Raw genomic sequence first — 27,111 nt, 5'->3', positions numbered from 1 at the left:
TGTGCACACCAGAGTGTTCCAAGTCCCATTCCTTCCTTGCCTACAGTGCTGTGGCTCAAATCCAGAGAGAGACTGAGGGATCTGACCGGAATGTTCTTTTATGTACCATTAAATTCTTATGGGGATGGGTTAAATTTTTGTGAGGATGGGTAAGATTCCAACAGGGACAGGCGGGGATGGGTAAGATTTCTGTCCCCATGCAACTCTCTAGTTCCCACCCACCAATTACCCTTTGGATAATTGCCACCTAGGTCAATTTCCCCCTAACCAATTCCCACCTCTCCAGTATGGAAAATTCCCCTCCATATCATTTATATTGCCAAATATACTTCTACACACTGTAAATGTAAGAAAAAAAATACTATCTAATTAATGCAAACTTATATCCAATTATGAATACTCAATCATAAATAAAAATGCATTATTACTGGGTAGCCGCTCTGCCACTCCTCACCCACTGCCACAGCAAATACCTTGGTTGGTGGGGGTCCCCAGCCCCAGCAGAGCCAGTCTCCGGTGCAGACTGCCCTGCTCTGTCTTCCCCTCACGTCCGGCATGCTCCTTTTAGTGAAACTGAGCATGTTCAATTTCACTAAAAGGAACGTGCAAGACACAAGGGGGAAGATAGAGCAGGGCAGGCAACTTGGCGGCGCTGGACAAGGCTTCAGCTGGCGGGAGTTGGGGACTTTCACCAGCAAAACCAGGAGCCTGGAGGAAATTGGGGGGTGGGGGCGGCCCCCATGTAGCTACGCCACTGCTTTGAGCATGTGTGCACTGGCAGGTCCGGCAGAAGCCCCTCACCCTCCTTTTTAAGGGCTTTCTGTTACTAAGGAGCCCCTTGTGAGAGGTGTTAGTGACAGTGATTGTGAACCTGTAGTAGCTCACAAGACTTGTACTAAATTGTTTAGTATTGTTTTCTATTTGTGATTTATAAACAATGGTTGCACAGCATATTGTTCCTTTTTATACTTTAACTAGCCGTTAAGCCCGTTAAAACGGGCGAGATTTCCAGCTACCCTCCTCGCCGGGCCCCCTGCACTGACCTGACAGCGCCTCTCATCTCAATGTGAAAGCTCTGCTTGCTGCCTGCAGCGCTTCCACACGGAGGTAAGAGGCGCTGTCAGGTCAGTGAAGGGCCCGATACAGGGGGAGGGGTGGTGGAGGTTGGTGCGTGCGATGTTCGTTTGCAAGCGGCAGCGTTCGACAGTCCGACTCCATTTCCCTCTCTGTTCCACCCTCTGACGTCATCACAACCTGACGCGAGGGCGGGACAGAGAGGGAAGTCTCTACTGTGCATTTGCAGGTGAGTCGGTCACTTGCCATTTATATGTTTGATAAAAAGATTTAAATATAAAATCATAAGTGTTCAAGGTTTCTGCAGATGAGGACAGAGCCCATGGGGTGGGAGCGGGGCAGGGACGGAGACAGGGCCCACGGGGATGGGGGACAGACTTTGTCCCCATGTCATCCATATGGTGCTTTCACATGCTGTCTCCACGAGGCCTCCCCCTTTATGAGGCCAGTCTGTTTCTTTTCCTCTGACCCGTTTTTGGTCTGGGAGAATTGGGTGATGCTCAGATATGAATGTATCAATTGGAATTCTTTTTGTTCAGCGTGTTTTATGGACAAATCTCCACACAGGAGATTAACCAGGAATTAATAAGGGAGTAGCCAGCCCCTTAGAGAGGGGTCCTTGTTGTTAGATGTATCTTTTTGTCTTCGGGTTGAACACGCAGGAGGATTGTTCTGACATTGGACGGCTCCCTGAGACTCCTCAGGTTGCTTTATCTCAGGAACAGATCCCGAGCGATTTCTCTGTGACTCATGATACACCTGGACCTTGCTTGTAACATATTTTCCACCATTCTACTGTGGTCTGGTTGATGACATCTTTTGCCTGTTCCACATAACTTTCTGACATAAATTCTCAGAGTTGTTGAGTGTTTGTATCATCCATTTGTAATAAATTTGCCATGGCGAAGGATTCCAAATATTTTATGCATTTCATCAGATGTTCTTTTTTTTTTCATTGTTTATTAGTGAATTACTTTGGCATAATAGTGCAATAACAGTGAAGAGTGGCTTTGATGCTGTACTTTTAAACTGCCAACACACACAGAAGGTGTTCTCTCCACAGAAGAACAACGAAGCAAAGGAAACAGTGGATACAAAAAAATCCTCTCTCAAGGGGTGTCTTCTTAAACAAGTTCTTTATTGCAAAACAATTAAAACAACGACCCGACACGAATCGTGTTTCGGCCGTATAGGCCTGCGTCAGGGGTCTATTCACTTCCAATCAAGAAAGAGAACATGTAGATAAAATTAACTAGTCAACTTTCTGCAAATTGAAATACTCGAATCCGGGATGCTGCTGCACAGACTTCCCTATTGAGCCAGTAATTCACAAGTGGAAAATCTTGATTGGAAGTGAATAGACCCCTAACGCAGGCCTATACGGCCGAAACACGATTCGTGTCGGGTCGTTGTTTTAATTGTTTTGCAATAAAGAACTTGTTTAAGAAGACACCCCTTGAGAGAGGATTTTTTTGTATCCACTGTTTCCTTTGCTTTGTACTTTTAAACTGTACATTCTAGAAACAAATATATTTCACTAGTAAAAAAGCCCCGTTTCTGATGCAAATGAAACGGGGGCTAGCAATGTTTTCTTCTGTGTGCATGTGGGAGTGTGTGTGTCCCTGCCCTCTGCCCTCTCTCCCCTCCCCCCTCCGAGTCCTTCACTGTTACAGAGCCAGCGATTTGATTTCGTGCTCTGCTGTTTTCCTTCACTGACTGTGTTACAGAGAGGGCGGGGCAGACACTCATAGGGAAACCGGATATCTCGCCCCCTTCACACTTCCGGCTGGAGGCTTCATAGAACGTGGTTGTTGCCTTTTATATAGAGAGATTATTAGGAATCACAACATTTGCATTCTCAGAGTTCAGCTTTTCTCCCATGCAGCTTGAATGTAGGTTACACAGTTTATATATAATATACATATTTTGTGTGTGTGTTAAAATGTTAATGTGGGATGCATAATTATACACACTTTGTTTTCTTGATAACCAAAAAAATAAAATAGAGAGAGACACCTAAGAGAGCAAGTGAGAGACTCTTAAGGCCAGAGAGGCAGTGCCTGAGAGAAATTTGCATTCCAGTCTATGCAAATTGATCTTACCAATACATTGTGGATACTCTGAAAACCAGACTGGCTGGGGTTCTCCCAGGACAGGTTTGGGAATTGCTACCCTAGAGGAGGAATTTAAAATTTCCCTGTGAGCCAGAGAATCTGAATCCAGTTCTCGGGACACACCCAGCCCAGTCAGGTTTTCAGGATGGCCACATAAATATCCCTATGAGGATCTGTTTTCACTGCCTACATGGCCTGTGGATCTCTCTCATGCATATTCACTGTGAATAGCCTGAAATCCTGACTGGCTGGATGTGTCCCGAGGACCCGGATTAAGAATCCCTGCTGTGAGCTGAAATAAACAGGACCAGGACACGAGGCTTCATACTAACCCCTGTAGTCTTTATATATGGCACCCAAATCTGGGCACAATCCTGCGATGCTAACCACCAGTAGTTGATGTTGGCCGCAGTTGAAGATTTCTGCGCTTCTGGTGCACAAATCCCATAGCGCACAACTCAGAAGAGGGTGTGGTCACGTCAGGGGCAAGTTGCACACGTTGTTATAGTGGATCCTGTATAGAGAGCAGTAAGGCCGCGTTGGGCTTACTGTCGCTTAGTAAAAAGAGCCCTAATAGAATCCGTCCCGAAATGTTATGTGCCTGTCAGATAAAGGTTCAGTTCCAAACAGTGCAACAACAGACCACGTAAAAAAATGAAAAGATATTTATTTCCAAGTCATCAAAAGAGCAAACAATTTCCTTGAATCGTCCAACTTGGCCATGTTTCATCCTACAATGGCTGCGTCAGGTGCTAAACAGATAACCAGCAGGAGCAGTCCAATGTTTTCCCTGTTTGGTTACTGCAGTACAGCTCTAGAAACCAGCAAGAGGTTTGCTTTTACAAGCAGCTGTTACAGCAGCCACCACAGCCTGACATACAGCCTGCCTTCAAATGCATTTGGCCATGTTGGGTGATTACATAGTAAATGATAGAAGATAAAGACCTGAACGGTCCATCCAGTCTGCTCAACAACTCATTATACACGGTATGCGATACTTTATATGTATACTTGAGTTTGATTTATCCTTGCCTTTCTCAGGGAACAGACCGTAGAAGTCTGCCCAGCACTGTTCTTGTACTAAAAGTTCTGAAGATTCTGGAATCCCAATTAGTAGCAACATTCCATGTAGAACCCCAAAGAGTAACATAGTAAATGACAGCAGATAAAGACCTGTACGGTCCATCCAGTGTGTTCAACAAGATAAACTCATTTTACATGGTATGTGATACTTTATATGTATACCTGAGTTTGATTTGTCCTGGCCTTTCTCAGGGCACAGACCGTAGAAGTCTGCCCAGCACTGTTCTTGTACTAAGTTCTGAAGCTAACGTTGAAGCCCCTTCAAATTTACACTCCAGCCCATCCCTATCTATTCAGTCACAATCAGGGCACAGACCGTAGAAGTCTGCCCAGCACTGTTCTTGTACTAAAAGTTCTGAAGATTCTGGAATCCCAATTAGTAGCAACATTCTATGTAGAACCTCAAAGAGTAACATAGTAAATGACGGCAGATAAAGACCTGTACGGTCTATCCAGTCTGCCCACCAAGATAAACTAATTTTACATGGTATGTGATACTTTATACCAGAGTTTGATTTGTTCTTGCCATTCTCAGGGCACAGACCGTAGAAGTCTGCCCAACACTCTTCTTGTACTAAAGGTTCTGAAGGTAACGTCGAAGCCCCTTCAAATTTACACTTCAGCCCATCTCTATCTATTCAGTCACGATCAGGGTGTAGACCGTAGAAATCTGCCTAGCACCAATTTCGCTTCCCATTTACCAGCGTCGCCACCCAATCTCCACTAAGATTCCGTGGATCCTTTCCTTCTAAACAGGATTCCATTGCTTGGACTTCTCTCACGTAGTGGATCACAGTCTTCCGCGTCTGCGGCATCTTTTGTTTGACAAAATACTTTCTCTATATTCTTGTTTGAATTCCATTACCGTTTTCATCTCCACCACCTCCTGTGGGAGGGCACATTCCATGTATCCACCACCCTTTCCGTTAAAAAATGCTTCCTGACATTACTCCTGAGTCTGCCCCCCCCCCCCCTTTATCCTCAATTCATATCCTCTAGTAGAGGAAATTGTTTGCTGTTTTGATGACTTGGAAAGAAATATTATTTTACTTTTTACGTGGTCTGCTCTTTTGTTCTGGATCTTGCAGATCGTTTGCCTGTTTGCTTTTTGGGTCCAAACAGTACAACTCCAGTTTCCAGTATGTGGCTGGTTTGCTAGCACCCTGTTCAATACACAGCTTTAAAATGTAACATATATTAAAGCAGTCTTAACTCATCTGTGCTAACAGAAAAACATACCCCACCGACCCAACATAAAAAACCTGGATACCTGCGACATAACGTAACCAAAGACCGTAATGGACATATCCTAACTCTTCCTCTCCCTCTCTAAGTTCCCCCAATGTATTTACCGTACGTGGACCTCATTCTACCACAATATCACCTTGTATTTGTTCACACCGGAACCGGCTAACACCTCTCCGGTACTATGTAAGCCACATTGAGCCTGCAAAAAGGTGGGGAAAATGTTGGATACAAATGTAACAAACAAACAAAATAGAATTCCAGAATCTTGCTATTCTTTGGGGTTCTACATGGAATGTTGCTACGATTTGGGTTTTTACCAGGTACTTGTGACCTGGCTTGGCCACTGTTTGGAAAACAGGATACTGGGCTAGATGGACCATTGGTCTGACCCAGTGTGGCTACTTTTCTGTTCTTATGTTATGTTACGTTCTTATCTATCACAAATGTTCTTCTCCACACGTTGGCCATTACACTTGAGTGTTAACAGTTTTCATAAACGAAGGTGCTTAGAAATTTGTCTGTCTGGGCCAACGTAGTTCGTTATAAGCAGGTTCTTCCTGATGTGACTGAGACCTATGAAGTTAGCACAGATTGTGGCTGTCTGTGTTATTTCTGGCAGTAGAATATTTGATCCTCGTACATGTGTACTGACGAGCTGTAAAGTGTCAAGTGTGATTTTAAATATTTGTATATTATATTTGGCATTAAACAGACCTCTGTATTTTATTAAGCTCTGTTTTACATTGGCTTAGCCTTTCCCTTCGCGTTGCTTCCATCTGTGCTTACAGTGGGCAAGTCTGCTACACGGGCTGCAATTTTTTTGATGCCTGGGGCACCACTATTGAACACCTGTCACCAAACCTCGATTTGAAACAGAGAAAAATGAAGTCCGATAAAGACCATATGGCCTTTCCAGTCGGCCAATCCCTGTCATCTACTCTCCCTTTCGCTCCCTTAGAGATCCTATATATCTGTCCCAAGCTTTCTCGAATTCAGAAACAGTTTTTGTCTCCACCGGGAGGTCATTCTATGAATTCACTATCCTTTCCATGAAAAACAATTTCCTCAGGTTACTCCTTTTGCCTTCAACCTATGCCCTCTCGTTCCAGCGCTTCCTTCCAGTTGAAAGAGACTCGCCTTCTGAGTCTAGAGGACATAAAATGAGATTGAAGGGGGTCAGGTTCAAGAAAAATGTCAGGAAGTATTTTTTCACGGAGAGAGTGGTGCATACTTGGAATGCCCTCCCGCGGGAGGTGGTGGAGTTGAAAACGGTAACAGAATTCAAAAATGCGTGGGATAAACACAAAGGAATCCTGTTCAGAAGGAATGGATCCTCAGAAGCTTAGCCGAGATTGGGTGGGGGGGCGGGGCTAGTGGTTGGGAGGCGGGGTTAGTGCTAGGCAGACTTCTACGGTCTGTGCCCTGAAAATGGCAGATACAAATCAAGCAAAAACAAAAAAGGAGGTAAAAACCCTCACGAAACCGTGGGTTATAAAACAAAAAGTGAGGAGAGTTGATGAGGATACCAACAATGATATATTTATTGACTTAAAAAATAAAAAGTTAAAAAATAACAATGTACATAAAGATGACCCGACACGGCCGTGTTTCGGCCCAATGGCCTGCCTCAGGGGTTACATCTTCCGAGGTTACAAAGACCCCTGAGGCAGGCCATTGGGCCGAAACACGGCCGTGTCGGGTCATCTTTATGTACATTGTTATTTTTTAACTTTTTATTTTTTAAGTCAATAAATATATCATTGTTGGTATCCTCATCAACTCTCCTCACTTTTTGTTTTAGATACAAATCAAGGTCAGGTATACACAAAAAGTAGCAGATATGAATTTATCTTGTTGGGCAGACTGGATAGACCGTGCAGATCTTTCTTTGCTGTCATCTGCTATATGTTCTGTGCATTTGTGCCACAGACATTTAGGTTTAAATCCTTTTTATTAACACCAATTGCAGATAACCAAACTAACCAGGAAGACATTATCATTATCTCTGCATACATGATAAAAATTTGTGTTGCGTCAATATCAAAGTTTCTAGAATTACCCCACCCCCCAACCATTCCCCTTCCCTATCCCTCTCCCCCCACACAAATAACTCTGATTTCTCCCTTTTTCTCACCTTTCTTCCACAGTATACATATCGAGATCTTTGTCTTTCTCCATAGGCTTTATGGTGAAGGCCACTGGCTATTTTAGTATCCGCCCTCTGGACCGACTCCATCCTGCCTATATCTTTTTGGAGGTGGGGTCTCCAGAACTGTACACAGTATTTAAATGAGGTCTTACCAGAGTCTTATACAGGGGCATCATCACCACCTCCTTTTTCCTACTGGCCATTCCTCTCCCTCTGCACTCAAGCATCCTTCTAACTTTCGCCACCTTGAGATCATCACATAGGATCACACATCCAAGTCCTGCTCCTCTTTCGTGCACAAATGTTCTTCACCCCCTAAACTGTACCATTCCCTCAGGTTTTTGGAATATGATCGTCTGGATTTTTTATTAAAAAATTTAGACTTACAGCCCAATATTCTAATGTTTTATATGTCAGCCGCCGCAGTTAAGTTATACCTGGATAATTGGTTCTGGATATCTGGGTGTGACGGACAGAACCGGGAGTTACCCATATAAATAGCAAAATTCAGTGCCGTTACCCAGATCACCATCTGGATAATTTCAGGTAGGTTTTGGCAGGTCCTGTCTGATTAGCGCTAGGGATAGTCTAGAAAGGTTTAAGTGGCGCTATCCAGATAACAGTACTACTACTACTACTATTACTACTATTTAGCATTTCTATAGCGCTACAAGGCATACGCAGCGCTGCACAAACATAGAAGAAAGACAGTCCCTGCTCAAAGAGCTTACAGTCTAATAGACAAAAAATAAATAAAGTAATCAAATCAATTAATGTGAACGGGAAGGAAGAGAGGAGGGTAGGTGGAGGCGAGTGGTTACAAGTGGTTACGAGTCAAAAGCAATGTTAAAGAGGTGGGCTTTCAGTCTAGATTTAAAGGTGGCCAAGGATGGGGCAAGACGTAGGGGCTCAGGAAGTTTATACCAGGCGTAGGGTGCAGCGAGACAGAAGGCGCAAAGTCTACTACTATTGGAGATTGTAGATGGAATGTTGCTACTACTACTACTACTACTATTTAGCATTTCTATAGCGCTACAAGGCATAAGCAGCGCTGCACAAACATAGAAGAAAGACGGAGACTGGCGTTGAAGAAGACTTCGGCTGGCGGGGGTACCTGGCGGCAGCAGGAGGGGGGATCGAAAGTGGCGGGGATGGGTCGAAAGGGTCAGGGCTAAATCTGTGGGGGCCCATGCCCCCTTGGTCCCACCTAGCTACGCCCCTGCCTCATTCCTGTGTAGTGAAACCTACCAAGTACTCCATAGCTGCAGAACTGATAACACTGCAATAAGCTCTGGAGCCCCCAATGAACTGCGTTAAGCTGGAAGGTTCGTTGTGCTTTCTCGTTTCTAAATGGGCGGTTTTGGCCCTTGAATGCCATATTGCAGCAAACATTCATTCACAACTACCAGGTATTTCCCCCACCCTCCATTTTATAAAGCCGTTCCCCTCTTCTCCTCGTCCACCCTGCCATCAAAGCTATTCGTTGCAGTAATCCTCACTAGGCTGCAGCTTACTCCGTAGCCCATTTTATATTGGCGTTTGAGTCTGTCTGTCCAATAAGAGCCACCTTTGTGCACTGGTGCGCCCTTTCCCTCAAAGGCTGATAACACTGCCTCCATAGCAGCTCCAAGCCTGGGAATCAAACCCCAGATCAGCTTGGGAATTGTTAAACAAGGAGCCTGTGAGCTCAAGTTCAAGCTTCTTGTTTTTGCCTCCAGAAAGTCGTCCAGTAGGAGTGAGGTGAAGAGACTTGTCCTGGTGCTTCAGAGCTGTGCAGTGTTTGAAGTCCATAAACAGAACAGACTGTCTAGAGAGAGACTAAAATATAATTGAGATTTCGGTATGCAAACAAAGGAGTTTGACCTTTCTCTCGCTGCCCTGGCCAGGCAGGGAGCAGCTGTTTCTCTTCTGGAGGGTCCAGCCCCTTGCGCCCCCCCTCTCCTGCCACTGCTTTTCACCAGCCTGGGAGAGAGGCTGGCTCTGCAGTGTGCATGGGGACAGGGCTGCAGCTGACTTAATTTCTTCAGGGCTGTGTACTCTGGTCTTGGTTTTCCCATGTTGCTTTCTTGTAGGAACTGTAAGCCCCTGCAGTGTGGCTACTCCAGACTTACAGAAACCAGATCTATTGTCCTCATCCCTGCTTGGGCGGATCAAGGGGTATAGTTTTCCCCGGCTACAGCTCCCTGTTGTGTTGGCCTGGTGCTTCCCATTGTTCCTGACGGAAAACCTATTTTTATGATGCTGCTGCTGTTTTCTCAGCTGACTTGCTAAGGAGGGGGATTATTTTCAGTTGACTTGCTAAGGAGGGAGGATTATTTTCAGAGAATGGACAAAATGTCATCTTACCACAGACTTGTCCTATTGTTGAAAAGACGTTGTTGAACTCTAGATGAGGCAAAGGTGACTGCGTTAAAAAGATTTTGTTTCCTCCCTCCCTCCCCATCGCCCCCTAAGAGAAGGGCGACATGGGAGGGTTGATTCTGGTTACCCTTGAGTTGCCATGTACTCATTTCTCCATTGCCCACGCTGGTATATTTCAGGCTAATGATACAGCGGAGCTTAGTTGCAAACACACCTCCCTTCTCTTCTGTCGCCTGCCTCCATTCCAGCCTGACCTACTTTTGATTTAAGAGTAAGATACTCCCCATAGCTTATTTTTAGAAAGAAGTCAGTTGTGTTTCTTCCTTTTGGCCTGGAAGAGATGCAGGCAGTTTCTAGTGTGTCATTGAATTTGCAGCTGGCCTGGGATCTGCTTCTGTGGCTTTGAGGTTGAATCCCGACTGAGTGAAACCATCCCCTGTTTATCTCCTCATTCCCACACATGCATCCGGCCTCCTGACCGACATGGGAAAAGGGGAGGGGGGATGTCGCATTGACACAGCTAAGGTTAGTAAGTGAGCTACAACCGAAGTAGGCCTGTTCCAGAGGGAAGATTCTCTCAGGCTTGTGCTTGCAGGCTTGAAACTCCAGCATTTGAAGGCTCAGATGTCTCAGAGAAAATAAATGTGAAAATTATAAAGTAAGATCTGCAGCGCTCTTTGACTGTTTAGAGTCGGGAGTGGTCCCAGAGGGCTGGAGACGGGCGGATGTGGCTTCTGTTCACAGAAGTGGAAATAAGGAGTAGATTGGGAATTACAGGCTGAGAAGTCTGACTTCTGTGGTGAATAAATGAATGGACGTGTTGGTATTGTGTAGTTTGTGGAATCAAGTGGATTGCAGGGTCTGGGGCAGCTTCTAGAGGTAGGTCTTGTCAGACAAATTGATTAATTTTTTTGATAGAGTGATGGTTTTTCAGAGTGACGGGAGAGCATTGAATATGGTGTGTTTAGAATGTAGCAAAGCCTTTGATGCTGTTCCACGTAGGCCTCTTATAAACTGACGGCTGGTTCTGGTCCTGCCTCTCATTGTTGAAGCAGTAGAGAATGATTTTGTTAAAGGCTCTTGTTTAATCGAGTATCACCAGAACCAACTTATCCTCCTCCCGCATCCGTGCCTTGCACTTAATCATCCAGGGCTGCTATTAACACATTTCTGTTTCATGGGCCTTATGAAACTCTGATTTAAGTAGGGTGTTGGATGATGTCAATTGATCCACCATCTTCTTCTCTAAAGGTTTCCCTAAGAAAGGCCATGTTGGAGACCAGATGGTAGTTCACTGACTGTCGTGTCCGAGTCCTCCAACAATGGCCTTAACATATTTATTTATTTTGTTTTTGTTACATTTGTACCCCGCGCTTTACCACTCATGGCAGGCTCAATGCGGCTTACATGGATATAGTATTTAGAGCCAGAGGGGAAAAATCCCATCTTTAAGGATGTCTGCAAAACAGTAATCTATATTTTTCAATACTCTTGACCTCACTTCCTTTAATAAGCAGGAAGGGCCAGGGGTTCTCGTTACAGTATGTTGACGGTAAACTATTATCACCTGTAACCTGTTGCCATCCAGTGTAGAAAACTCTTCTCAATAAGTCCCTAACCCACTTCTCCTCCTGTGTAGAGGGGGTTCCCTGAAGCACGGATCCTGGGTGGTCATCCCAGTTTACCATAACATGCTCTGGAACTCTTTGCCGGAGGATGTGGTAACAGCGGTTAGCGTATCTGGGTTGAGAAAAGGTTTGGACAAATTCCTGGAGGAAAAGTCCATAGTCTGCTATTGAGACAGACATAGGGAAGCAACTGCTTGCCCTAGGATTTGTAGTATGGAATGTTGCTACTCTTTGAGATTCTGCATGGAATCTTGTCACTCTTTAGGATTCCAGAATCTTGCTATTCTTTGGGGTTCTACATGGATTGTTGCCACGATTTGGGTTTCTGCCAGGTACTTGTGACCTGGCTTGGCCACTGTTTGGAAAACAGGATACTGGGCTAGATGGACCATTGGTCTGACCCAGTATGTGGCTACTCTTATGTTCTAGTTGCCCTGTTGGAGTTCTGGGCACATCATAAGCCCTATCTTCAAATTTGTTGGCTAGTACTAAGCATTAAAAAGCCCAGTGTCCGGAGAGTAGGAGATAGAAGGGCAGATGTATAAAGGTTTCTTAGTGTGATTGAGGGTCACGGCATAGTTTGTGGTCTTTATCTCTAGTGAATGAGACACAGACTTTGTAAATAGTAACATAGTAGATGACAGCAGAAAAAGACCTGCATGGTCCATCCAGTCTGCCCAACAAGATAAACTCATATGTGTATACCTTACCTTGATTTGTACCTGCCTTTTTCAGGGCACAGACCGTACAAGTCTGCCCAGCAGTATTTCCCGCCTCCCAACCACCAGTCCCGCCTCCCATCACCGGCTCTGGCACAGACCGTATAAGTCTGCCCTCCACTATCCTCGCCTCCCAACCACCAACCTCTCTTCCCCCACCTGCTCCGCTACCCAGTTTTGGCTAAGCTTCTGAGGATCCATTCCTACTGCACAGGATTCCTTTATGCACATCCCACGCATGTTTGAATTCCGTTACCGTTTTCATCTCCACCACCTCCCGCGGGAGGGCATTCCAAGCATCCACCACCCTCTCCGTGAAAAAATACTTCCTGACATCTTTTTTAAGTCTGCCCCCCTTCAATCTCATTTCATGTTCTACCGCCTTCCCATCTCCGGAAAAGATTTTTTTGCGGATTAATACCTTTCAAGTATTTGAACGTCTGTATCATATCACCCTTGTTCCTCCTTTCCTCCAGGATATACATGTTCAGGTCAGCAAGTCTTTGCTCATACGTCTTGGAACGCAAATCCCATACCATTCTCATAGCTTTTCTTTGCACCGCTTCCATTTTTTAAACATCTTTCGCAAGGTACGGCCTCCAAAACTGAACACAATACTCCAGGTGGGGCCTCACCAACGACTTGTACAGGGGCATCAACACTTCCTTTCTTCTGCTGATCACACCTCTCTCTATACAGCCTAGCAACCTTCTCGCTACGGCCACCGCCTTGTCACACTGTTTCGTCGCCTTCAGATCCTCGGATACTATCACCCCAAGATCCCTCTCCCCCTCAGTACCTATCAGACTCTCCCCGCCTAACACATAAGTCTCTCGTGGGTTTCTACTCCCTAAATACATCACTTTGCATTTCTTTGCATTGAATTTTAATTGCCAAACCTTAGACCATTCTTCTAGCTTCCTCAGATCCCTTTTCATGCTTTCCACTCCCTCCTGGGTGTCCACTCTGTTGCAAATCTTAGTGTCATCCGCAAATAAGCAAACTTTACCTTCTAACCCTTCGGCAATGTCACTCACAAATATATTGAACAGAATCGGCCCCAGCACCGATCCCTGAGGCACTCCACTACTCACCTTTCCCTCCTCCGAGCGAACTCCATTTACCACCACCCTCTGTCGTCTGTCCATCAACCAGTTCCTAATCCAGTTCACCATTTCGGGACCTATCTTCAGCCCATCTAGTTTATTTAAGAGCCTCCTGTGGGGAACCGTGTCAAAAGCTTTGCTAAAATCTAAGTAGATTACGTCTATAGCACGTCGATGATTCAATTCTCCAGTTACCCAATCAAAGAATTCAATGAGATTTGTTTGGCACGATTTCCCTCTGGTAAAACCATGTTGTCTCGGATCTTGCAACTTATTGGCTTCTAAATCTACAGTCCAGCTCCTTCTGCATAGTCGGCTCATTATGTAGTGTTGATGTTTTGTTCTGAGCATTGTATACAACAGTCAGATAATCACTGTATCCCTCTACAGCTGTAATTAACAAAATCGCACAAGTACAGTGGACGATGGGGATTCCACCCAAAAGAGCTAACTGCTTTAATGGAAGGAAAGAGAGATTTTAAGAGGTCAGAGAATGGGATATGTTGGTCTTGTTGTGGTCCTCCGATGCATTTCCCATGGTGCTGGTGCTCTGGTCAGTGCTGCTGTTGGGGTGGCTTCCGGATGAAGGAGAGTTTGCTGGAACTTGTCCGAAAGAGTACCTTGAGGGTCTGGGCCAGCATCTCTCATGTTCACTCTAGACTAGGTCAAAGCCAGGTTTTCATCTCCGACACAAACAGGAAAAGATGACTTCATGTTTCCTAAGAGGTCCAAGAGCTCCATTTTTCTCTGATGTGGAGCAGAGAAGGGATGTGTGTGAAATATGGCCGTGTCTACTACAGAGTCAAAAATCCATGGCACGTCTTTCATGTATCACAGCCAAGGGAAGCAAAACTTCACTATTCCTGCTCTAGGATGACATGGTGACAGTGATTCCAGTTTCTTGTGGCTGTATGTTGCCTTGTTTCAGCTGTATGATTTATGGTGGTTGTTATCCTTTTTCTCTTGGGTGCAGTGTTTCCAGTTGGCTTGTTTTGCACATACCGTAACAGGAATGAATCTGTCTTGTAAGCCAGGGTAGGTTGGGCATGATCCCAGTCTCTCAAATGTACTGCTAGCGCTCTTAATATTTGCATTGGGCTAGACAGAGCTGCCTCTAGAGTTCTGTAGGGTGTGGGTTATAGTGGGGTTTTTTTTGGGAGGGGGGCTCTGCTTCCAGAGCTGTCTTGCACCCTCTCTCCAATGGAGTGGAGGAGTGGCCTTAGTGGTTAGAGCAATGGGCTGAGAACCAAGGAGTCGAGGGTTCAAATCTCTCTTCTCCCACTGCTGCTGCTTGTGACCTGGGCAAATCACTTCCTTCTCCAGTGCCTCGGGTACAAATTTAGACCGTAAGCCCTTTGGAGACAGGAAATAACTTGTGTACCTGAATGTAGTCCTGAACTACAAGTGAAAAGGTTTGCTTTATCCTACTATATAAATGAGCTGTGACCAACGTGCTGCGCATGCGTCACTTCACAGGTCTCTCCTGAGCCACCCAGCGATTCTCCTCGCTCCCCTGATTACCTCCGTCGAAGCGGCCGCGTCATTGAAGGCCCTGCCCGTCTCCAGCCTTCCCTTCGAGTTCGTTCCCTCAGTCCCGCCTTCTGACATCATTTCCTCTTTCCGTTAGGGCGGGATTCTGAGGGAACGAACTCAAAGGGAAGGCTAGAGACGGACAGGGCTTTCAATAATGCGGCCGCTCCGACGGAGGTAATCAGGGGAGCGAGGAGAATCGCTTGGGTGGCTGGAGAGGGGGCAGGGGAGCAAGGAGAATCACTGGGTGGCTGGAGGGGGGCAGGGGAGAGAGGAGAATCACTGGGTGGCTGGAGGGGGGGGGGCAGGGGAGAGAGGAGAATCACTGGGTGGCTGGAGGGGGGGCAGGGGAGAGAGGAGAATCGGGGGGCAGGGGAGAGAGGAGAATTGCTGGGTGGCTGGAGGGGGGGCAGGGGAGAGAGGACAATTATTAAAATGAATGTAAATTACTTGAATGAATTGGTTTGCAATTCCCTTATTGAAAAGGTCTCCATTTTATTGTGATCCACTTTGCATTCTAAGGGATAAAACTTCAGTTTGCAGAAACACGAGGTACTACCTGTATTCCTGCAGGGATAACACCACGGAATGCGTTGCCAGGTCAGCTTCGGCATTGTAGTAGTGTAAAACAGGAAATCGTTGAAGACAAAATTGTCTCGGCATTTTTTTGAAGATTGAATTGTTATGGTCTGTTTTGTTTTATGTTTTGTGGTATGAATAATGTAAATGTTCTTTTGTAAACCACTTAGTTATAGGTGGTATAGAAATTTTTTAAAATAAATAAAAACTGAATCTAAGTATAGTACCTTATTTTATTTTTTTTTAATTTATCATTTTACTTAATTACATTCACATTTATCACGTAAATGTAAGGAAAAACAGAAATTAATATAAGGAAAAAGAAAAAACATTTTCTCTCAACAATATATATAATTGTCCACAATTGGGGGATCCAAGATCAGGAAAACAATCTCAAAGAAAATAAGAAAAACACCAAGTGGTTAATCTTACAAATTCATATTTTCTGAGGGAGGAAGGTTAATCGGTAATTGCAGCCGGTACAGTGGTAACTAAAGGAAGTTGCTGCAGAGCAGGGGCGTATCTGCGTGGGGCCTCAGGGGCCTGGGCCCCCGCAGATTTTGCCCTGGACCCCCCTACCGCCATCAACTCTCCCCCGCTGCCGTTCTTACTTTTGCTGGCGGGGGACCCCAACCCCCGCCAGCCGAGGTGTGCTTCCACCTGCCGCTGCCGTAAAAACATCTTCTTCAGCCGGCGGGGGACCCCAAACCCCCGCCAGCCGCCCCGCGGTGTTTGAAATTCATCTTCGGCCTCCGTGGCCGTGCTGCTGTGATAGGCGCTGTTGAAATCCACTTCGGAGTCTGACGTCGCAGCACGTACAACGACGTCAGACTCCGAAGTGGATTTCAACAGCGCCTATCACAGCAGCACGGCCACGGAGGCCGAAGATGAATTTCAAACACCGCGGGGCGGCTGGCGGGGGTTTGGGGTCCCCCGCCGGCTGAAGAAGATGTTTTTACGGCACGTGTTTCGCCTTACGGCTTTTTCAACTAAGGAGAGTCTACTCGGACCGAGAGAGAATACATAATCTTGAGAGAGAGCACATAATCTTGAAAAAGCCGTAAGGCGAAACACGTGTCGATGTGATGTGAATCTTAAGAGTGAAAGAATTATTTTCAGTAAAAAAAAGTTGGTGTGAGCCGTTGGAGTAAGAGATATCTCAACAATCAGAATGCGCGCCTCAATAAGCTTGGAGGAATAAGAAAGAACACATAAACAGAAACAAACATAGACGTTAAATTGAACGTGAGCTTTGAGAGCGCAAGATCATTTGCAGTTTGAGATATGAGCCGTTGGAAGGTGTTGGAGTTATAAACATCTTAACAAGCAGAACCACCAACTAACGCTATATTGATGAGAGCTTTTGGAGCGATAAGAACTGAAGTTATCAAAAAGATAAGTAAATCTTTTTATCATTATATGTTTTAAAAGAAAAAAAATGAAAAACATAGAAAAATTGATATTTGACCAATGACGAGAGGCATATGAGATTGATTTCTGATGTGAATAACATCAAAGTGGAAATTCACTTTAACAACACCTCTGAGGTCTAATATAATAGTCATTAAATTTATATATACAGTGATAGTGTATAGTGATTGATAAAACACCAGCATGTACATGTGCATGGGTAAACGTGTGTTTAAATGCCAAAACTTTACCTAGATGCTATGTAAATAAATGCTTATCGTACGTAGCACATATTTTACAGGTAGTCATATAGTAACATAGTAGATGATGGCAGATAAAGACCTGTACGGTCCATCCAGTCTGCCCAACAAGATAGTCATTGTATGTGATAATTTAATCATGACCTTGATTTGTCCTTGCCATTTTCAGGGCACTGGCTTGGTTTCCCAATTATCGGTGTTGCCACCAAATCTTTGCACTACTACTACTACTACTACTATTTAGCATTTCTATAGCGCTACAAAGCATACGCAGCGCTGCACAAACATAGAAGAAAGACAGTCCCTGCTCAAAGAGCTTACAATCTAATAGACAAAAAATAAAGTAAGCAAATCAAATCCTCTCCACCCCATGTCCAACAGTTCTCCCTCTCTCATTCCTCTCCCCCTCCCCCCTTATGTTCAACAATTCTCCCACTATCACCCCCCACCCCTCCTGCAGCATCTCTCCTTCCCTACTCCATCTTACAACTCTCCTTGTATGAATGAATGAGTCCCTGGCAGCAGCAGCGAGAGGAGCAAATTGGATGTGCGTGCTCCTGCATCTCTCTCTCCTATGCATCACTCGACTTGCCTGAACAGGTCCCCGGCAGGCAGCAGTGACCCCCACACACTGCCCCCCGCCAAGCCGGAAGCCTTCTCTCCGCCACGTTCCACCTAGTCAGAAGCAAAGTTTCTTTGGATCTATTCCTTCTAAACAGGATTCCTTTATGTTTATCTCACGCATTTTTGAATTCCGCTACCGTTTTCATCTCCACCACCTCCCGTGGGAGGGCATTCCAGGTATCTACCACCCTCTCTGTGAAAAAAATACTTTCTGATATTCCTGAATCTGCCGCCCCCCTTCAACCTCAATTCATGTCCTCTAGTTCTACTGCCCCCATCTCCGGAAAAGGTTTGTATGCGGATTAATACCTTTCAAATATTTGACCGTCTGTATCCTTAGTTCTCCTTTCTTCCAGGTCAGTAAGTCTCTCCTCGTCAGTCTTGCTATACTATACTTCTCACTCTGACGTTTAGGGCATTTCAAGCTGGACCTCCTGACTACCTGGCATCCTTGACTATTCCATATTCTCCAGTATACTTACTTCGCTCTATCAATGACTTTCACCTTGTACTTCCAAGTCCTAAATCTGGCCAACTTAAATTTATTTCTGACCGTTCCTTCTTTTTTTCCGCCCCTTTCTTTTGGAACACTCTTCCTTTGACTGACAGGGCTGAACCTTCATTTAAAAACTTTAAACCTGTGCTGAAAACCTGGTTATTTCAACAAGCCTATAACACAAACTCCTGATAGGGGTTACTGCTCGCAGGCAGGGCCGGCCCAAGGCAAGATGCTGCCTGAGGTGGAGCTAACATGCTGCTGCCCCTGGGCGGCATTTACCTCATCAAATTCGAAACCCGGCAGCAATTCCGTACGCTGCCCTGCCACCAGCACCCACCTCTTCCCTTTACTGTGGTTGCCTGAGCCTTTGACGAAACAGGAAGTTACATCAGAGAGGTGGCCACAGTAATGGAAAGAGGCGGGTGCCGGTGGCAGGGCAGCATATGGAATTCTCTGCCAGGTTTGGATTATCACTGTGAGGTAAAACGCTGCGAAGGGGTAGATACTGCCCCTCTGAGGTGCCACTCTTGAAGAGTGCCGCCTGAGGCCCCCACCTCAGGTGGCCTAATGGTCAGGCTGCCCCTGCTTGCAGGGCTTTCACTGACCTTGTATCCTTTCCTTCCTTTCTTCCCTTTACCCGACTATGCCCCTCCTTCCCCTATAGTTTGTGTGTTTGATTCCTGCTTGTTATTGTATGAATGAGGTACATCTTTCCTGTCTAAAAATGGAGTTCTTTTCCCACTTTTTGTTTTTGATTTTATATCATTTTATGTACACCGCCCAGGACTGCTAGTTAGTTTGAGTGGTATATTAAATTCTAATAAATAGAAATAAAATACTTGGTGAAGTCTGGGGGGGGGGGGGGCATGGATGGGACTCTCGCACTTCTCTGGCATTCAGAGCTAGATTCAGTAAATGGTGCTTGAAAACTGACGCCGAAAAAACGTCACTCGGTTGTATTCTATAATGGAGACTCCAAGATGAGCCCCCTCCCAATTATAGAATAGCATTGAGTAGTAATTTGGGTGCCAGGATTTACGCCTGCTGAAACGAGGTGTCATTCCTGGTGTCCAGTTTGGTGAAGATCTCCAGTATTCTTTAACACTGTGTGCAAATTTAGGAACGCCCCTGACCTACCTATGCACCTCCCATGGTCATGCCCCCTTTTGAATCGAGCACTGTGGGATTTGGGCGTTCGTTATACAATAGCGCATAGCAAGATGCGTCCAATTCCAATTTGGTGCCAATTAATGCCGATTAGCACTTAATTATTGGCACCGATTGGCTCCTTAGCCAATTTAATTGGGTGAACATCGTGGATTGGTGCCATGTATAGAATCTGGGGGTTAGTTCCAAGCATTTACACTCGCTCAGTGACTGGAATAAGCGCTTCCACCTAACCGCGTATGTACCCGCTTATGCTAGTATTCTGTAAAGGAATGTAGGCGACTGGTTTAGAGTTGTATGCCTATTATTAAGAATCTCCACTTACTCCCCCCCCTCCCCGAAATGGTTTGTTTAATCGCTCTTATTCTCATAACAGCAGACCAACATTTTGTGTTGCTGTACGGTTTTGAGTGCTCATGCAGGAGATCTGCTTTGTTCCAATTGAGTTCATGCTGCCCGTGTGTTATATCTGTAAATACGTTGACTTCCTCTAAGGCCTGTATCTACTGGAGAACTGAGGATGAGAGAGAGGGAGAGGTAGCCTGGAGTGTGAGGTTAGAGAACATCTGGGGAGAAGGGTTGAGGGTGTCTGTATTGAGAAGACCTGGAGAGCAAGACTTCCCAGTCCTGTCCTGGGGACCCCACAGCCAGTACGGCTTTCAGGATGTCCACAGTTGACTGTGTAAGATTAAATGTTTGCATATTTTGCAGAGCCTGAAAATTGGTCTTGCTGCATGTTCCCTGGGAGGAATTTTGAAAGCCCTGACATACAGGGGGTCTTGGTTTCTTGAGGCTTCTACTGACTTGTTTTCTTCTCTTTCAGGCGAAGCCCATTTATGGTGGATGGCTGCTGCTGGCTCCTGATGGGACCGATTTTGACAATCCCGTCCACAGGTCCCGGGTAAGGAAGGAATTAATTTGCAGAAATTGCCGTTCCCCCTCACCCACTCGTAGGCAAATACTCTCCAGCTGTTTCTGCTAACTTTTAGCAGTGGTCTGCTGCTGTTGCACATCTGTAAAAATTGAAGCAAAATACCTGGGGAGAAAATGAAATTCAAAGAAACCTTTGACTGAGGTATTGTCCTTCTCTCTCTTGCATCTTCTCCAGACCTGCACTGTATAAGGTGGTACACCCAATACTTCTCAGGACTATTCTAGAGTTTCCCTTTACCCTTCTTTACAGGATGGAAAATGGTCACGTCCATTCTTAAAGGGTCCTTTCTCCATATTCTCTTTCAAGATAGTGATACTTAGTTAACTGCACAGCTACTAGGTCCTCTTGGTGGGTCCCCTTCTCACTCAGGGTGGAATTTCCCCAAATCCCGGGACACCCTTTCACTATACCCTAGCTAAGTCCAAGGGGTTCCAGTTCTCCCCTCCAGGCCCCAAAAGGCCACAGGATAAAGTTTCCCTTTTTGTTTGAGCTGAAATAAGTCCAATCTCCCAGGTATCCAGTTTATGCAAATTAGTATGTTCACTAGTATTCAGTCCAGTCTTCCTTGGTTTCAGAATGTCAAAAAGGATCTCCTCTCTCTTCCTGGAATGGGTTAGTCCCCCACCCCACCTTTCACGTAGTCTTCGCTAATGAGCTACTGCCACCCTATGCAGTCTCCCAGGTGTTCAGCCTAAGTATGGGGTGTTCAGCCTAAGTATGGTAGTACAGACTAAACCCAAACAGTCTTCTTATAGGCAGTTGGAGATGGCATCTCTAGTGAAGGAGACTCTTTCCCAGTAATGGGACATAAACTCTGTCACAGATCCTCAAACCCCATTTGCAGGTTGTATGTTTCTCAGCTTCAGATAGAATTGTGGGCCCCTTGTAGCATGGGTGCCCAGCAGGGCAATTGCCCTGCTTGCACCCTCGTTTCCCCCCCCCCCCCCCCAACTGACCCTATATATATGTTTAGTATTCCTAGTGTTTAGTATCATAATAACCTCTAGAGAGCCCAACTTTCAAAACTTAAGTTTTACTTCACAGCTTTGAGGGGTTGCTGTTGGTTGTTTCTGGCTGTCTTCTAACCTAAAAGTCGAAATGAAAAAACGGAGGTCCAAAACTTCCACAAACAAACAAGACAAAGAACACACAAAGGTGGAAGATGCCAAGAAACTAAAAATGACCACTTCTGTAACCACGGTAGAGGTTGCACATTAATTTGGTGCTTCTACTACTGTGGTTTCAGAAGTGGTCATTTTTGGTTTCTTGGCATCTTCCACCTTTGTGTGTCTTCTAACCTATGCAGAGTTCACTGGTCAGGAGGGTGGGGGTGGGGGAGGAGTGGATTGCTGCTGTATTAATGCTGAAAATGTGATTGTCTTTGGTGTGGTGGGGGGAGGGGGCACTGTTTGCAGCCTTATACCCACTGGAGAGCTGCATTGGAATAGGGATCGTGGGAATCCAGCAGGAATGGAAAAAGTTGCCATGGGATTCCCATCAGAGTGTAGTAAAAATATCTGGTGATGCCAGAATGAAGCTTGGAATGCACAGAGAGCGCCAGCTGTCACCTACAAGCTGCAGAGTTAGGTTAGAAGGTAACTAGCTAGTCAGTTAACTTTTTTTTTTTTTTTTTTTTTTACAAGAATATTATTGTGTTTCTTATGCAAAAGCCTGTCTTTACTTTGCATACCTATGAGTTTCGATTCCAGCCAAGATGGTTCTTTGATTCCTCTGATCCTGGGTCATTTTGGGACATGTCGTTTTTTTTTTTTTTGGGGGGGGGGGGGGTTCTCATTTTTTATGGTGAGGTCAAGGCTTCTGATCTTTGTGGTTAGCAGGGGAATAGTGTGAGCAAGAAAGGGCGATCTCCACCTCCGTAACATCAGAGTGGTTAGTGAAGGGTTAGAACTCGGATTCGGCCCTAACCAGCGTGTCTCTTCTTTTGTTTACGTGTCAGAAATGGCAGCGAAGGTTCTTCATCCTGTATGAACATGGACTGTTACGTTACGCCCTGGATGAGATGGTAAGTGATAAACCTTTCCTTTCCTGACCATCACTGGCTGTGTCGCAACTGCCTTTTAAAATGCCAGGGTGAAGTAGGTTCTTGGCAGGGATGTGAGATTGTGTGTTTATTAGTTGTAACTTTTCAGCTGGGACAAGGTCTACGTGATACAGTTGTGCTTTTAACTGTGTTGGTTCTGTGTATTTAAGTTGCCTTGGGATTTATTCAAACATTATGTCAGGAGTTGGCTTGGTCGATCTGCTAATCCCAGACCTCTCTAGGATCCAATAGTATTTTTGTAAATACTTGTAATTCTGTTCAGACTGTGAAGTAATTTATAATGATGCAACAGCTGGAGCATGTCGCGTTGAGGATTGCTGGCTTCAGATCTGGTTGGGGGGGTTCTGTTTCGGTTTCTCTTCTGGTGCTGTGGCTCAGCCCCAGGGCTACCGAGAGACTGAGCCAGGCCAAGGCTGCCGCCGCCAGGCCCCCCCCCCCACCCCAAGGATCATTGTCGCCACTGCTGGCCCCCCACACGATCGTTGCCATCGCTGGCCTCCCCAGGATCCGCTGCCCCACCCTCCCCAAGCGCTGCTGCCTCCCGTCCTAGGTACCTTGGCTGGCGGGGATCCCAAGGCCCAGCCAGCAGAAGAGTTCGAACTCCAGCGCTGCTCTTCTTCCTTCTGCCGCATGGCCTTCCCCTGCGGCTGCTTTTTCTCACACGTCGTGCATGCGCGGCCTGAGGGGGAGAGCAGCCTCTGGGGAAGGCAAAGCGGCAGACTGTGAAGAAGAGCACCCTGCTGTGTCTTTTCCTCTAGGCACTCCCCAGCTTCCAAGGGGGGGGGCCTGGCGTCGGAGGTTTCTCTCTCCTGCTCCTGTTGGGACACAATCACCCGGGTCCCGTCAGGAGCAGGCGAGAGAGAGACTCCAGCGCCAGGCCCCCCCTTGGAGGCCCGGGGAACTTTACCCTCCCCTCCCCCCGTTGGTGGCCCCTTCTCAGCCCTGTTGAGGTTACAGTCCATTGTATGTGACGACTCCAGGCTGAGCTGTAGGGTTTTGCTACATGAGTTAGAGCAGGTGTGTGCGACCTTTTTATGCCGAGGGTCGTACGAATGTCAGTACTATCCCTAGCAGGCCACATTACATAATGTCAGAACCGGAAGTGCACAGAGCTCCTTAGACCACCTGTAATAAATAAGTAAAATTTAACTAAAAATGCTGAACAAACTGCCAGAGTGGCTGTTCTGAAAATATTTGTGAAGTTACACTAATACAGTATTTAAATGATGTTTTCTGTGTATACGTCCCATGATCTTGTGGACCACATAAAATTCATTTGGCCTGCGGGCAGCAGGTTGCCCACCCTTGACTTAGGCTGTAAAGCGTTAAGACACACCCAGCAGTCTGGGTAACAAGACTTTTATTCATCCTTTCCTTCCCCCTCATGTATCACCTTTATTAGTTTCCAAACACTGGGTTCCTGTCTCAGCCCGCCTCAAGTTCTTAAGAATCTTACCTGCAGTACGGATTCCCCACCACCACCACCACACACTTTACTCCTCCCAACCGGTTCCTTCCCACTAGAAACTAGGCCGGAGTCCTCAAAACCCAGCTATTCCAGCTTACGTGTGGACACCTTAAGTCAGTGCTTATCAATCTTTTTGTGGCAATAACCCCACAGCAGGGCCATGCCGATGCGGTAAGCGAGGTAAGCATGGCAGGAGAGGAGGGCGCCCCGCCGCACCATGCTTACCTCGCCCTCTTCTCCCCAGATCCTTTTTTTTTTGTTTAAATTTACCTCTCCGGCGCGCGGCAGCATAGGCAGCGTTAGTGAGAAGGAGGCGGCGCTCCCCCGGCCGCCCCGACGTGTCTTCCCTTCGCTCGGTTCCGCCTTCTTCTGACGTCATTTCTGACGTCAGAAGAAGGCGGGACACAGCGAAGGCAAGACACGTCGGGGCGGGGGAGCGCCGCCTCCTTCTCACTAACGCTGCCTACGCTGCCACGCGCCGGAGAGGTAAATTTAAACAAAAAAAAAAGGATCTGGGGAGAAGAGCGCGGGTAGTGTAGCGCTCGTTTTCGGGGGGGGGGGGGGGCGCCGGAGAGGCCAACTGCAGGGGGGCGCCGGAGACCCTAGGCACGGCCCTGCCCCACAGTAGCGTAAAATTGCATAAATCCCTCCCCATCTGAAGGTGCAGAATAATGATGCACCTGTGGAGATCCCACATGACCCCTTTTGGGAACTTGAAGCAGAGTTTGGAAGCTCTGCCTTAAGTGATCTTCATTGTTTGTATTCACCTATCTCTGTCGTTTCTCCATCTTCTCATGTTCTTTCACTCATATCAGACTGTTGTGTCTGCTTTGCAATTTTTTTCTTTCTGTCATACTGAAATTGTGAACCACCTAGCAGCACTCGTGTAGGGCTTGATGGTACATCGGTCTTGTCTAAATATATAAATACTAGTAAAAAAGGCCTGTTTCTGACACACATGAAACGGGCGCTAGCAAGGTTTTCCTCGGCTCCCCTGCAGCCACCCAAGTCCAGCGACCCTCCTCTCTCCCTGTGCCCACTGCAGCCACCCATGTCCAGCGACCCTCCTCTCTCCCCTGCCCCCCCTCCAGCCACCCATGTCCAGTGACCCTCCTCTCCCACTGCAGCCACCCATGTCCAGCGACCCATGTCCAGCGACCCTCCTCTGGACATGGATCAGCTGTGAGGCATGTTTTTTCCCCCCCCCCTGGGTTTTGAAGTTGACATCATAATGGCTACGGTGATGTCAGCCTGATCTACGGAGCCTAGCAGACCAACTCGGAATGAGCCACGGTCCCAGGCAAGTCAGAACGTTGGAGGTGAGAATTATTATATAGGATCGTGCGATCAAGTTGGGGAGAGAGTTAGTGAAAGCATTGTGGGTGAGAATTACCTGCAGGGTTGAACTGCATTAACTTTTGCACGAGAGGGTACCTTTTTGGCATGAAAGACATGGCAGCAGAGAGAGTAATGAGTCTGAGTTTAAAGATGGTGTCGGCGGTGGCAGGCCGCATTGTCCTGACGGAGCTTAGCACTAACATTTTAGAATGTGGTGGGGCCATTTGGGACTGTACCATGAGGTACCATTTATTTATTTAGATTTTGCTCACACCTTTTTCAGTAGTAGCTCAAGGTGAGTTACATTCAGGTACTCTGGATATTTCTCTGTCCCAGGAGGGCTCACAATCTACGTTTGTACCTGAGGCAATGGAGGGTTAAGTGACTTGCCCAAGATCACAAGGAGCAGCAGTGGGATTTGAACCGGCCACCTCTGGTGCTCTAACCACTAGGCCACTCCTCCACTCCAGTTGCTACGCTGAGATTCTGCTTGGAATCTTGTCACTCTTTAGGATTCCAGAATCTTGATATTCTTTGGGGTTCTACATGGAATGTTGCTATTCTTTGAGATTCTGAATGGAATCTTTATTTATTTAGATTTTGCTCACACCTTTTTCAGTAGTAGCTCAAGGTGAGTTACATTCAGGTACTCTGGATATTTCTCTGTCCCAGGAGGGCTCACAATCTAAGTTTGTACCTGAGGCAATGGAGGGTTAAGTGACTTGCCCAAGATCACAAGGAGCAGCAGTGGGATTTGAACCAGCCACCTCTGGATTGCAAGACTGGTGCTCTAAGCACTAGGCCACTCCTCCACCCCAAAGAATCTTTTGTTACTCTTTGGGGTTCTACATGGAATGTTGCTACACTTTGAAATTCTGCATGGAATCTTGTTATTCTTTCGAATTCTAGAATCTTTATTTATTTAGATTTTGCTCACACCTTTTTCAGGTGAGTTACATTCAGGTACTGGATATTTCTCTGTCCCAGGAGGGCTCACAATCTAAGTTTGTACCTTTGTACCTGAGGCAATGAAGGGTTAAGTGACTTGCCCAAGATCACAAGGAGCAGCTGTGGGATTTGAACCGGCTGGATTGCAAGACCAGTGCTCTAACCACTAGGCCACGCCTCCACTCCATTATGATACGCCACAGTGCTTTATCTGACAAGGTACAATGCAAGGCAGGAGAGGAGGCCAAGTGACTTGGGAGGCCATTGTGGCTCTTGGGTGCTGTTTTTAGGTGTGTTCAGTTGTTTGTGGAAATCTAGCTATGGATGAGCGAGGAATTTGTGTAGGAAGCCGACTGCTGGCCTGGGGAAGAAGAGATGTACCTGTCTTCTTCTGCTAACCAGCCTGCAAGGTTTTCTACTTGTGACCCTCTCAAGTTTGGGGCCCCTTTTACTAAGCCGCCTGGGCGCCTACGCGTTCCAAAATGGACTTGCCGCCCGACTACCGTGTGGCTCGTGCCGTAAATTCATTTTTGGCGTGCGTCTGAAAAATAATTTTTATTTTCGGACGCGCGCAGGTTTTTACCACCCAAATTCTTTACCACTAGATCTATGGTTGGTGGTAAGGTCAGAGACCCAAAATGGACGCACGGCAATTTTGATTTTGTCCCACGTCCGTTTTCGGGGGGGGGGGGGGGCTTTTTTACAGGCACGCTGAAAAATGATTTTGCACGCGCCCAAAACCCACGCCTACACTACCGTAAGCCGCTTTTCATCACGCCTTTGTAAAAGGACTCCTTGGTGAGGTGTTTT

The 27,111-nt window shown here is 46.3% G+C and overlaps 1 protein-coding gene across 3 annotated transcripts in view; it reads left to right on the top strand.

Moving 5' to 3' along the window:
- Positions 1 to 27,111, top strand: part of MPRIP (myosin phosphatase Rho interacting protein) — a 266,000-nt gene that overhangs the window by 4,760 nt on the left and 234,129 nt on the right. For all 3 annotated transcript variants that reach the window (XM_030212573.1, XM_030212572.1, XM_030212574.1), the window contains exons 2-3: positions 20,375 to 20,452; positions 22,443 to 22,508. In XM_030212573.1, the coding sequence (XP_030068433.1) occupies positions 20,375 to 20,452; positions 22,443 to 22,508 (144 nt within the window). The remainder of the gene's footprint in view (positions 1 to 20,374; positions 20,453 to 22,442; positions 22,509 to 27,111) is intronic.

Source organism: Microcaecilia unicolor, chromosome 8 (assembly GCF_901765095.1).
Source record: "Microcaecilia unicolor chromosome 8, aMicUni1.1, whole genome shotgun sequence".
NCBI classification, from domain to species: Eukaryota; Metazoa; Chordata; class Amphibia; order Gymnophiona; family Siphonopidae; genus Microcaecilia; species Microcaecilia unicolor.
This window is presented reverse-complemented; position numbering and strand designations above follow the sequence as displayed.